Source organism: Euleptes europaea, chromosome 2 (genome assembly GCF_029931775.1).
Source record: "Euleptes europaea isolate rEulEur1 chromosome 2, rEulEur1.hap1, whole genome shotgun sequence".
Taxonomy (NCBI): Eukaryota; Metazoa; Chordata; class Lepidosauria; order Squamata; family Sphaerodactylidae; genus Euleptes; species Euleptes europaea.
This window is the reverse complement of record NC_079313.1, coordinates 71,887,372-71,900,782: the sequence shown is the minus strand read 5'-3', so window position 1 is coordinate 71,900,782 and position 13,411 is coordinate 71,887,372. Positions and strand designations below refer to the sequence as shown.

Sequence of the window (13,411 nt, the reverse complement as noted above, 5' to 3'; positions counted from 1 at the left end):
GCATTTTAAACTTTACTTTTAAATTGCAACTTTTTATCGGGTTAGAGACTAAACACTCTTTCTGTGCAGACTTCAGTGCTCATCTAGTTCGACAAACATGTAGCAAACACCTGCAAAAACAGCACTTTCCCTTTTGTATCATTTCATGAACTTTGCTTACTTTTTAAAAGTTCAGTTTGATGAAGACCGTATTCTCTCATCTCCATCATGACAATGCATATCTGCGCTTATTTCCTTTATAGAAAGTCACAGGCAGAGATTCCTGCTACAGCAAGACAGCCCAATCCTAATGGGGATGGTAGTTAAGGAGCGCTTGAGGATGGTGCAGCTGCACCACTTCCAGAGTGGCTTGCTGCCAAGTGCAGCAAGTCAAAAAAGCAATGTTGAAGAAAACCACGTGGAACTCTCCATAGAGCTCCACTGGGCTACGCCTGCCTTTTTGCAGGCGTAACTCAGCGCCTGCAAAAAGGGGCGTCCCCACACTGAAAGGGCTTAGGGAGCTCACTAAAGTCAGCTCCGCCCCCAGGAACGCCCCCTTTGATGCCAGCGTGAGCCCCTGTGTCGAGAAAACACCGCTGGCCTGGCTGCACCAGCGCTCATGCATGACTCTGCCACGCAGCTCCCCAGAGTCAGCATAAGTGCCCCTGTGCCAGAGTTATTGCCACTTTAGTTGGCACAAGTGGCACCAACATTGGCGCAGAGGTCATGCCGACTCCTATCCCCTTCCCCCCCATTGGGATTGGGCTGCCCGACCATTAAGAGTATGGTATCACTCTAATAGGCAATCAATACAATGTCACCCAGTACTTCCTTGTATCTTTTAATAGTTGCTTAAGGGCATGCTGTTTAATTATTATTCAAAAGGCAGCGTTTCCAATCCCTACAATGACAACCTGCCAAAACTTTCTCTTCTATAACTCTTAAAAGATGCTGAGGCTGACTTCCTGTAGAGACACTGATCTGAGCGCCACGTTCCTCGGGAGCTCCCGAGGGACCCAAGAAACGTCCGAATTTGGGGTGCAACCGTGCACCCCCCCCCGGTTCCTAAGCAGTGGACTGGGAAGCAGCAATACCCCTGCAGCCTTGAAGAGCAGTCTGACCCCCGTTTTTTCTGAGAGAACTTCAGGAAGACTCTCGGAAACATTGGGCGCGGTCCCGCCGGCATTGAGGGGAATACAACGCCGTGAACATTTCCTTGGCATTAGTCTCAGATCTCCTCTATCTATTACCATCTAAGCAATTACATGGAAGCAAGAATACCTACTCTTCTAAAATCTGAGTAAGTTACAAAAACTCTTGTTTTACCTGGATTTGGAAGCTCTGAAGGATTGTTAAAAATATCTATTGAATCCGCGTCTCACCAACTAATGTATAAATGACTCTTTGAAAACAAGAAAATATCTGATAAACCAGCAGGAACCTTATCAATTTGATCAGTGGGTAGACATAACAAACAGGATCTTTTGAAAGACGCTGCAACTACCAATCAGACACTACGACACAGAAAGGGTAGGGAGGAGGAGATTCCCCCCCACCCCAGTGGTGACGTCTTTCCGACTTAAGTAGGTCCTCCAGCCACGTTTTCCCTGGAAGCGACTTATCTTGGAGAACTGGAAGACAGTAAGAAACACGTTGCTCTCTAAGGCATCTAATACCATCGCAGAATCATCTATCGTGGGACCGGAAGTGTGTCTCCCTTGTGCAACTGGCAAATATTTCCCAAGTTCCTGGATATCAAGAGGAGGTAACGGAAGGTCCACGATCTTGCAACTTCTTGTGTATATCCAGTTCCCTGCAGTATCATCGTGCTAGAGCGTCTTCAACTCGATGGTATTCCAATATTACAGTACTACCCACAATACAAGAACCCTTCCAACTATTTACAAACTCTTTTTTTGTGTGTGTATCTGTCTGGATTTTACCAACTAAGCTTTAACAGAATTTTTAAAGTAGCACCCATGGAATGTGCGATCAATCAGCTGGATCAACTATTTGCTATGATAAACTCTCAACATCAATCTATCAACCAAAAATTGGACATCATCTTGGACTTACTTAAAGATATATATAACCAAGCTACTACAATGAAGCCAGATGTGGGAGTAGTGGACTTTTTAACTGAGAAGACGGCTGAAGAACAGGAAAATCCTATAAAGGAACTGGAAAGCCATGATAAACAACCAGAGGCTGTATACCTTCAAGAAGAGACTGCAATAGATCAGCTGGCCATAAAGGATCTGAATGTGAGAGACTTTGATTTCAGTCTTTGCAATCTGCCTGAAGAACTCTTCAATGCTGGCTTGAAGGACTTGAAGGGTGGAAAGGCTGGAGTTACTGGGATTTCCCTCTACGACTTTGGGATGGAAGAAACTACAACACAGATTTACTATGAGAACCCTATGTCTGCAGAGGGAATTTTACCAACAATCTCCAAGGATGCTTTTCGACGATTAGTGTTAAAGAGGAAAAGTGGAAGACACTGGAAATTCCGGACAAAGGGACTGGTTAAAAGAGTTTAGATTTTTTGGAACAAAAAAGGATCTGGTTAAAAGGCTTAGCATTGGTGAAAATGGAACAATCTATTATATCAATATACTAGAAAGATAATTTGCAATTATGGGTGATTAGGGGACATGGAGGGTTTACAGAGAAATTGACTTTTAAAGGAGGTAATAAATGTTACCTAGTGTTCTAATCTATTTACTATTAATTAAATTTATTAATTTTTATGTTAGTATTATTTTTTATGAATATATTCAATGCTTTATTTTTAAAACTGCATGTGATTTAGTTTAATGAATAAAATTAAAAATATTAGGATTGGAATTACCTATACTAAACAGTACATAGGCTTATCGATGGATGGAGGAAGATGTAGGGGAAGTTTTCTTTTTTTCTTCTTTTTTCTTTTTCTATTGAATATACTTTCAACAACAATATAACGTGTTCCTTTTTATAATTGTTATTATTTGTAGAAATGTATATGTTTATTTGATTTAGAAAAACAATAAAAATTATTATTAAAAAAAAAAGGTGCTGAGGCTCTGCCTCCTCAGCATCTAGTTCTGCACCACACTACTGAAGATGGGATCCCATATTTTTTAATTGTCTAGAAAGGCCCTTACTCTCTAAATCCACTAGGTGCCTGCAGTGATGTCCAGCTCTCACCTCATCCTTGATGTCTTCCTGCTGCTGTGCGCTGAAGATCTCCATTGCAGCCATCAGCCTCATCATTAGCTCATCCACTGTTGTGTTACCTAGCAACAAAGAAAGATAGCTGAACTCCAGATTATTAAAGTTATTAAAAAAAGAATGTCATTCTAGAATTAATCCAAAAGGAATACGTTTTGCTGTTTTTTTAAATAGATATAATAAGAAAATGCTTTTTTAAAAAAGTTTCTATATATTTTAACAAGTGGCTGTAAATGTATGCCCAAACAAAAGTCTTTGTTCCTAAGCTTACAATTGATGCTTTCGGTTGTGTTTTTCGTATCTGAGAAAATAGCAAAGCCAGAATTGCTAGCCAAGAAGATAAATTTTAAAAAATTAAAAACAATCTGCCTATCTATCTCAGACATTGATTGATTTTATATAGATGGTTAGTTCTAACTATATTTAAAAATGCTTTTAAACGTACAGTGTAAAATTCAAACTACTTTTAGAGAAAAGGGTTTTACTTAACTTTTTCAATACATTTTCATTTGTTAATACATATTGCTTGTAGCCCCCAGAAACCCTTCCCTCTTGTAGCCCCTCAACTGAATAGTTGTGAAAGTGCATAAATAGCCTTGGATTTTATAGACCATGTGGCATGTCAAGTTTCCAGGCTTGTATTTCCAAGGAGACTGTGTCTCTCTCCCAATAAAAGTCTAGAAGTACAGAAAAGAGATAAATTCTATACATCCCCAGTCCATTGGATGTTAGGCTTTGCTTCATACCTGGTAGACTACTGGATAATGTTATAAGGGAGATATTTCATTGTGCATGTCAGGCCAAAGGTATAAAAATTACCAATTTTGCATAATCAAACTATCTTGACTGGTGTGGGTATGAAATGTCAATGTACCATCGATTGGAAGCTACTCTAACAAGTATGGTATCTCTATGAATAAGTACAAAGAATTCATATATGATAAAAACAATTGATACTATGGACTAATTTGTCCTCAAATGCATGAATGAAGACCAATTTGAAATCACTACACTTTCAAGATTTTGAAATTCCAAGTTAATGGATTTTGCAAACTAGTTAATGTTGGCAACTTAAAACATCCACACCTTTCCATCCTATCTTAATGGCTCAGGATTAGTTACATCACATTCTTTACCTCTTTTAATTCTCAAAAAAGGCCTACAAGTTAAACAAGGCTGAGACAGGATGACTTGCTTAAAACCATGAGGTGATTCTAGAGTGAAGCAAAAATATGATCACATAAATATCTACATATTCTGACCTCCTAAATATTGGAACCATAAGCTCTTATTTCTAAGGTCCTGCTATACAGAATTTATCAGTTCACAACCTTCTGAGAAGCATAAACTAAGCTCACCCAGTAAGCATAAAAGTCCAGTTGGTATTAATGACTACATTATAGTCCCTTTACATACTTATGGCACTCTCTTTCAACCCCTATAACAGACAGAAGCATTCACAAACTATACATTTTTGCTCAGCATAAGTGGCAATTTTTGTGAATGTGTATAGTGTGATGCATTGCATGTTTATTTATTTTATTGCATTTTAGACTACTTTCCAATACATATCAGTTTACAAAAGAAGAGACACATTTCAAGAATAAAATGATTAAAAACATTTAAAAACCATAAAAGAATGTCAAAGAATGGAAACAGCAGGAAATAGCTCAGCTCTGTTGGAAAGCCAAGTCTGAAAAGCTGATTTTAAAGAATGTCTTTGTGGCCTCCAAAAGGTTTCAAGGGATGAGAACAAATAAGCCTCTAGGGGAAGAGCATTCCAGAACATTAGGATACCAACTAAAAGTCCTTGCTCTTAAGGGATGCCAAAAAGAATGGTGGTGGGAAGTGCCATCAAGTCACAGTTGACTTATGGCAATCCTGCAGGGGTTCCAAGGCAAGACACGTTCATAGGTGGTTTGCAATCGCCTGGCTCTATGTAGAAACCCTGATATTCCTTGGGGGTCTCTTATCCAAATACTAACCAGGGCCAACCCTGCTTCCAAGATCTGACGAGATCAGGCTAGCCTGGGCCATCCAGATCAGGGCACCCAAAAGAAAAGAAAAGAAAAGATTAAAGGAAAAGTACTTTTTGATTTTAAAGGTTTGATTTTAAGGTTGATTTTAGAACTATGTTTTAAAAATTGGTAGCTAATGACTTTATTTTAAAAATATTTACATGCTGCCTTCTCTGCTGACCATGGTGGCTCAAGGCTCTTTACAAAAAAACCTAACAGGTGACAGATGATTAAAAAAAAAGCAATACAACTTTCCTCTATGAAATATGGTCCAACAGAACACATACTGTACCTTGTATTACATTCAGCACCTCATTCGAAGATCGTTTCCCCATAATGATCAGGAACAGTGGAAAGAGATCAGTCTTCTGTGTTCGAATTGTTTGAGCTACAACACTACCAAAGTGTCTTGTACACATTGTTAGAAACCTGAAGAATAGAAATATTGAGAAAGTAAGAACATTTCTGTAGGCAACATAAATCTTTTAAAAGAAAAACTGAGTTACTAAACTACAGTTGGACCAAATTATCAGAACCTGTGTATCCTTAAAGTCATTCTGCGACCATCTTTCACTAACGTTCCCTTTTATCCAGTCTCTGCAGTACAATATATTAGTTTTATATCATATTCAGCAATATCAAGTCCGCACCTTGAGCAAGCTGGTTTTCAGATAGTAAAATCCACACCACATTTTCAAATAAATTCAAACTACTTTTTTTCTCAAGGGTAGAAGAACTGAATGGAATAAGCAGCAGTTTGCAGATACAATTCAGTGAACGATCAGGTTTGTTCGAAGAAATGTTTGCCTGAGCAAAGGGGGGAGGAACCCCAGTGCCTCATGCCCTGTTCACATGCTGTTGTGACAAAAATGCACTACTGAAGTAATTTTTAGCAACAATGACAACCTAATAGCAGTTATTTAATAAAATGTGAATCATATTTTTCTATGACCCATCACAAAACTACAAGGGTTTTCAAGCTAGGGTGGACCAAGCTCTTCTCCACACAGAACATGCACCATATCCATATACTAAGATAATGTCCTTTAGATTAAACAAAATATTTAAAGACAACTATACCATCTATTTCAACAGCATAAAACATCAGTACTTTAGCAATTTTAACACACTTAATGATGCTGCAGCTTACCATGTATTTTGCAATATCGCCAAATGAATTGAACAAACAGGGATTCCCAACATTCAAAAGAAGTAAAGTTTGTTCTGTCATAACAATCTCAAGTATGGGCAGTGCCTTTTCAACTCACAGCCAGTTGGGTTAAACAAGATGAGTAAATATGGATAGTAAGAAATGGCTAAACCACAATATCAAAATTGATCAAAATCAAAAGTGGCCCATTATAACAATATAGGGCTAAAAACATCTTGACTTGTTCTATGCTTGTGGCAGTAAAGCCTCACCCCAGTGTACAGGAGGAAGTGGTGGAATGAAAAACACGCAGAAGAGAAGATGGAGGGGGTAATTTAATTCTGAACAAAAAGAGCAAAGTTTAAATCAGCAGACATGTCCTTTGAATGGAACATTCTGCAGCTCCCACCACAATAGAAGCTCTGCAAAGCTCCAAAGATCTCATAGTAATTTTTTTAAAATACTTTAACAAGGAGACCACCACTACTGCCTTATCAACTTTGATATTATAGTTTAAGAAGAATTAGGTTTTTAAGAATTAGATTATATTTTTATTTATTAATTTATTTGTTATTTATAGTCTGCCTTTCTCGCTGAGATTCAAGGTGGATTACATACTATAAGTCAAGTATAATCAACAGGATGAGACATCCAATGAACAGTATAATAGGGTTTGGACTACAGAAACCTGAAAACAAATGGAAATCTCAAAAAGAGCTGAAACGAAGCATGGGCTTTTAAACATGATACATTGTGTAAAACTACCTAGTCTCGATCATACTTACAGTGATAGGTAGCAATACAGTACTATAGGCCACAGTCCCTATCCCTTTATCAATGCAATTTTCTGACCATTATTTTACATGACAGTCTTATTTAACTTGTGCAAAAAGCCCTCTTGAATAATTCTGTTTTGCCTAATTTGTGGAAAGCTAGGAGAGTGGGAGTCTTCCTAACCTCAGTGGTTATTGATTTTGGCCATTTGCAGGATGGTGCTTGCAGAAGGCCCTGCTGGGATGAGCAAAGCCGTTGAGGCGGAGCATAGGCAAAGAGGTGGTGCTGCAGATATGAGGGACCAAGGACCTGAAGGGCTTTGTATGTGATGGTCAATTGAGCCCAGTAATTGATGGGCAGCCAACAGAGTGACTGCAGAATCGGAGTGATACGCATGTTCTGCCTAGTACCCAATAAAAACCGAGTGGTGAAGTTTTGAACTAAATGGAGTCTCCAAACTGACTTCAAGGGCAGACCTATGTAGAGTATATTACAGTCGACTAGTCTCAATGTTACCATGGCATGGATCCAGGTTGCCAGATTAGCCAAGTCAAGGCCATTTTGTAGGCTGGACTGAGTTAGAAGGGTTTCTGTAGCCGCATTAACTTGCTTCTCCAGCAGTAATGTTGTATCCAGTATGACCCCAAGGTTCTTAACTGAGTCAGCAAGCGTTAGCTGAACCTCACTGAAAGTGGGAAGCTCAGTGTCCTTCAAGACACCTGCCTTTCCAACTAGCATCACTTCCATCTTATCTTGTCTGGGTTCAGTTTCAATTTATTTGCTTTCAGCTATTTGACCACAGCAATCAGGAGGCAGCAGCTCAGAAACTCTACTGCATCACCAAAGGATTTTGATAGAGATATGTAAAACAGGGTGTCATCCACATATTGATGACATCCAGTTTCAAAGTTATGAATGATTTCTCCTAAAGGCTTTAAGCAGAAGTTGAATAACATGAGGGATAAGTTTTCACCCTGTGGAACTCCACAAGATGACTTCCAAACTGAAGATAGCTGGTCTCCAATGGCAACCCTCTGAGTCTGATTCACGAGGAAAGATTTAAACCAGTCCAAGGCATATCCTCTAACACATACTTCTGACTTCAAATGCCTCAACAGGATGGTATAATCTACTGTATCAAAGGCTACAGATAGATCCAGGAGAAACAACGAAGACACATGACCTATGTCTACATTCAGGCAGAGGCCATCAACTAAAGCTGCTAGAGCTGTCTCTGTCCCATAGCTTGGCCTGAAACCAGACTGGAAAGGGTCTAGAGCCAAGAAGACCTAGAGCTGGTCCATTGCTGCTCTCTCAATCACTTTGCCTAGAAAGTGTAGATCAGAGATAATCAACAACATAATTTTGGCCTAGGAATGGTTTTTTTAAATAGTAGGTGGATGACAGCCTGTTTGAGTGCTTGAGGGAAAATGCCCTAGGTTAGTGTCTGATTTATGATAATAATCAAGGGCTCATTTATGTGCTTCTTACATGATTTTAGAGGCCAGAACGGGCATGGATCCAGTGTGCATGGATCCCAGGATCCTGTCAGTATCCATCACAATAACTGGGTCAAAATGGTCCATAATCAGACCAGATGATGTATTAAGCACTTTTTCTGCCAGGCTTATCTTACCACTGACATCCACATCAGAGCATATTTGTGTTATTCTATCAGCAAAGAACCTCACGAAGGTGTCACAGCTAATTGTCATTTCCTGACACAGTAAAGGTTCAGATTTAGGAGTCAGCAGGTGATGGGACACCTTAAATAGCTGGGAGGGTCATGAGCTAGCTGATGCAATGGTTGCAGAGAAATAACATTTCTTTGCCACTATCACCACCACTTCATAGGTTTTCCAATGAGCTCTGTAGCATGCTTTGTCAGATTCAGTGTGAGTTTTCCGCCAGCATCTTTCCAGATATCTTCTGGTCCTCTTCAGGTCACCCAGCTCCATAGTAAACCACGGGGCTCACTTTCTCCCTAAAGGCAGGAGAGGTCAATAAGGAGCAATCTTGTCAATGGCTTTGAGGAGCTTCACGTTGCAAGTTCCCACTGCACCATCAACAGGGCAAGTGTTTGGAATCCCAAAATCACCCAGAGCACTTTAGAATTCAGAAGGATCCATGAGATTCTGTGGCAGGACCATTTTAACTGGGGGCCCTTTTCTGTGGAGTGTCAATACCAGTTTTCAATAGATAATGGCCAGATCATAGTTCAGGCCGAATATCTAACCCTGAAATTAGACCCCCTCCCTTTAAAAGATTAAACCCAAAGTATGGCCTTTTTCATGTGTTAGGCCCATCACAATTTGAGATATGCCTCAGGCAGTCAAAGAGGCTATAAAATCTTGGGTCAGTCCTGGACTGACCTATCACTGCCAATTATACTAGCTTAGCATAAGTTTTTTTTTAAGTGGGTACTTAAGGAACATTTAATTTCAGAACATATATTTTCAAAGTTTACCTTTAGGAAGATACCTGTTTGTTTCAGAGAAGCTGTCTATTTCAGAGTGACTGTACCAGTTTTCCATTTAAGTTCAGAAAGACAAGCAGTCCGCTCCTACATCTGTTTTCTTGGTAATAAACTGTACAGAGTCCCCTAGTGCCCCCCATCTCTCTCTGTTTCCCACTTTCCCTATTTTCTTCCTAAATTGCAGATACCCTCTTAATAACTAGCCAAAGAGTTTTCTTTTTCTCTCCCTTACATTAATATCTTTCCCTCAATCTTAAATATTCCCAGTTTCTTTTAAAATACGGTTTATTTTGGAATGTTCTTCTTTTAAAAAAATGATACAAACATCCCATTAATCAATTCCCCATTTATCTCCTTCCTTCCACCCCAATATAAAGTTACAAAACAAAAGAACAAATGGAAGAAAGTAGGTGAGGAGAGGTCATTGAGACCTAAATATATCTTCGATCCTATAACAGTATAGTTTCATATGCTTCCAGATATATTCAGTAAACGTCTGAGAAACTTTGGGGATGTTATAACTTCCTTTAATTTGCTGCTTCTCACTCATATCCAATAGCATTCTTGACCTTCAGTTTACAGTACTAATTGTTTGGCCATTAGCAGTAGTCTTAAAATAAACCAGGTATGATGCTCAACTCTTATCCAGTTTGTTGTACAACAGATCTTTCAAGGGAAGCTAGGTTCATGCAAAAGAAAACGTTTCTAGACTACAACGTGTGTACCATTATAGTCTCAGCTGCACTGCATTTCCAGCAATATTTGGGGGCATCTAAAAATTGTTTCTCAAACCTTTCAGATGTCCAATGGATTCTCAATATTGTCTGTTGTTGGAAAGATTCCATAAAAAGAAGAGGGCAGTTAAGAAAAATTCACACATTCCATTGTGGATGTAGAGTTTTTAACGGACTATATACTTTCCATACAAACTTAATATTTTAGGAAATTGTAGATTTAATAGTAACAGAAATCCAGAATTTTACTCTGGAGTTAGGTTTTCAGCTGCAGTAGTAGCCCTCTTTCACTTCCATACTTATGTAGTCTAAAAACAATATTTCTAAGCTTTTGACCAAAAAAAAGCTTTCATCCATTAGCATACTGAAGTCTGGCATTAGTATTCTTCACACGATCCTGAATAAATGAAAAAACTGATAAAGCTTTTCTCTTCCATTAGAGGACTGTTTGAAATTAGCATTTCTTTCAAGAGAAAAGGGTAGCTTATGATATGTTTTCAGATCTGATGGTAAAAAGTAAATGTCATAATAATAATGAATTATGAAAGACCAAATGCAAATATAGAATGCTTTAATAAGATCCAATTTAATAAAGTCTGTAAAAATAATGGACTTTTAATAACACAGGTCACAAAAGGCAAAACAGTGGAAATTCTGAAGACTAGCCACCGGTACAGGCTTATTAATTCTTAATTATGTTCATGAAAGGCAACTTATATCATGTGTTTTCTTATGCCTTATGGTAATATTTTAGGTAACAACTGCTCTGAAATGTATGCACCATCTGATGAGCAAAGTCCTGTTGTCTCATGCATTAGAAGGTAAACCTATTTGAAAAGACAAACTGCATTAAAATGTCACAGGCTGAGAAGCACTTGATATCCAATCCAAAACAGAATCAAAACACCTAATTTTTAGATGAGTAGTAAAAAAAAAAAAGCCTCTACACTTATACCTCAGGAACTGAAACTAGGCTTGGCGAGGAGAATAGTTTGAAAACAGTTAGAGCCAACTTTGAGTTTTATTGGCCTCATGTTGGTAGGATGCCACCTTAAAGTGAAAGCTATTAACTCCCCCTCCTAAATAATTAAATGTGGTTAACCAATATTTCAAAGTAGAGGAAGAATGTGCAGAGGGTGTCTGAATCTATTACTTGGCCACTGCTGCTGAGTATCAACTGGTTGGCTGATAAGGCTCCCTGATGTTAACAGAGAACGTTGTTCAACAGCTGCCAAGGCAAGGGGCAGAAGGGAGAAAAAGGGGTAGCTTTATGAAAGGTCTGGGTGAGACCTGCAGTGTCCAATACAGACTGAGGATTGCACTGGCCTATGCGGCCTGAGCAAAGGAGCTCAAACAGTAGCACTTGTCATGCCAGTTGCTCCCAACTTGAACAGAGAGAGGAAGAATGGTGTAGTGGTGTAGTGGTTAAGAGTGGCAGACTCTAATCTGGAAAACCGGGTTGGTTTCCCCACTCCTCCACAAGAAGCCTGTTGGGTGACCTTGGGCTAGTCACAGTTCTCTCAGAACTCTCCCAGCCCCACCTATCTCAAAAGGTGTCTGTTGTGGGGAGGGGAATAGAAGGTGATTGTAAGCCACTTTGAGACGCCTTAAAGGTAGAGAAAAGCAGGGTATAAAAACCAACTCTTCTTCTTCTAATCAGAACTAAACTAACCTAGGCTGAACACAGACATCTATCTCCTAATTGTACTGTAGGATAAGGCATAGTTATACAATTCATTTACAAAATCCAGTACAAATTCTACAGAAAAATTCTCTTAAGCAACAGTCCGGCAACAGGAGTTTGATATGCATAACCTTGAAGTCAGCTGTATTAACTATTTAAGGTCAATAAAACTAGTCTTCAGAAATGAGTGGCAGTAACTATCTGACCTACTTTAAAGAAACTGTAAAACTCAGAAATATCTCTGATAACAAAAGAATCGCTGTAATGTCTTTCCAAAGCAAAAAAGAATACCTTGGTGAATATTAAATACGTTAGACATGTAATTATTTAACATTATTAATTTTATATTGTGCAAAGTCAACATTAGTCTCATTAAAATGTTAATTTAAGAATAACATTTTATGTATTAATATTTAAATTTTAAATGTAGAACTGGAGGCTGTGAAATGTATTTAAACAGAATATCTATGTCTGATTATCTTAGTACACTCTATTAGGAATGGTACTGAATTTCTCATCCCTACTAGTTCATCTCAAAAATTCCCATTTTGATTTTATCTCATCCTTGTGCAAACTGAACCTGGCAGTCTTTATTATTGTGCCATTTTTTTATTTCCATGCAACATTTTGTGTATTAATATGTATAAATGATGTACACTGCACTTCCAAATTCCTTTTTTTCCCCCTGTCAAGTCACATCTGACTTATGGCAACCTTGTAGGGTTTTCAAGGCAACAGGGATTCGGAGATGGTTTGCCATTGACTGCCTCTGTGTCATGACTCTGATATTCCTTGGAGGTTGCCCATTCAAATACTAACCAGGGCCGACCCTGCTTAGCTTCTGAGATCTGATGATATTGGGCTAGCCTGGGGCTATCCAGGTCAGGGCAGTGATATAAAAAACTGCCAATAATCAACCCATCAACAACAACAGGTGTACAGAGCATGTATATTACTCCCATTCTGCAGTCACTCCACAGGCTGCCAATCAGTTACCAGCCTCAATTTAAAGTACTGACTATCACATACAAAGCTCTTCATGGCCTTGGACTCTCATATCTGCAAGACTGCCTTTCCCCCTGTATGCCACAATAGCTTTGCTCATTGGAATGGCAAAGTGGGCAAAATCAACAACTGCCTGTACATGTGCCATCTCCGCTGTGGCTCCCACCTTATGGAATGGCCTAGGTGAGGAGACCAGGAAGGCTCCCACTCTCCTGGCTTTCTGCAAAACTGAATTATTCAAGAGGGCTTTTCTATGTAGGTGATAGGGTAGCATTGTACAAAATTTACAAAAGTTTGATTCACAAAGTTACTTGGACAAATTATTAGAGACTATGGTCTATACTACTGTACATAGTTTGCTATAAGTTGGATCCAGCT

The 13,411-nt window shown here is 38.9% G+C and overlaps 1 protein-coding gene across 1 annotated transcript in view; it reads right to left on the bottom strand.

Moving 5' to 3' along the window:
• Positions 1-13,411, bottom strand: part of FAF1 (Fas associated factor 1) — a 243,967-nt gene that overhangs the window by 51,384 nt on the left and 179,172 nt on the right. Inside the window, exons 14-15 of the mRNA XM_056844462.1 lie at positions 5,503-5,639; positions 3,169-3,257 (exon numbers count right to left, since the gene is read on the bottom strand). Coding sequence (XP_056700440.1) covers positions 3,169-3,257; positions 5,503-5,639 — 226 coding nt within the window. The remainder of the gene's footprint in view (positions 1-3,168; positions 3,258-5,502; positions 5,640-13,411) is intronic.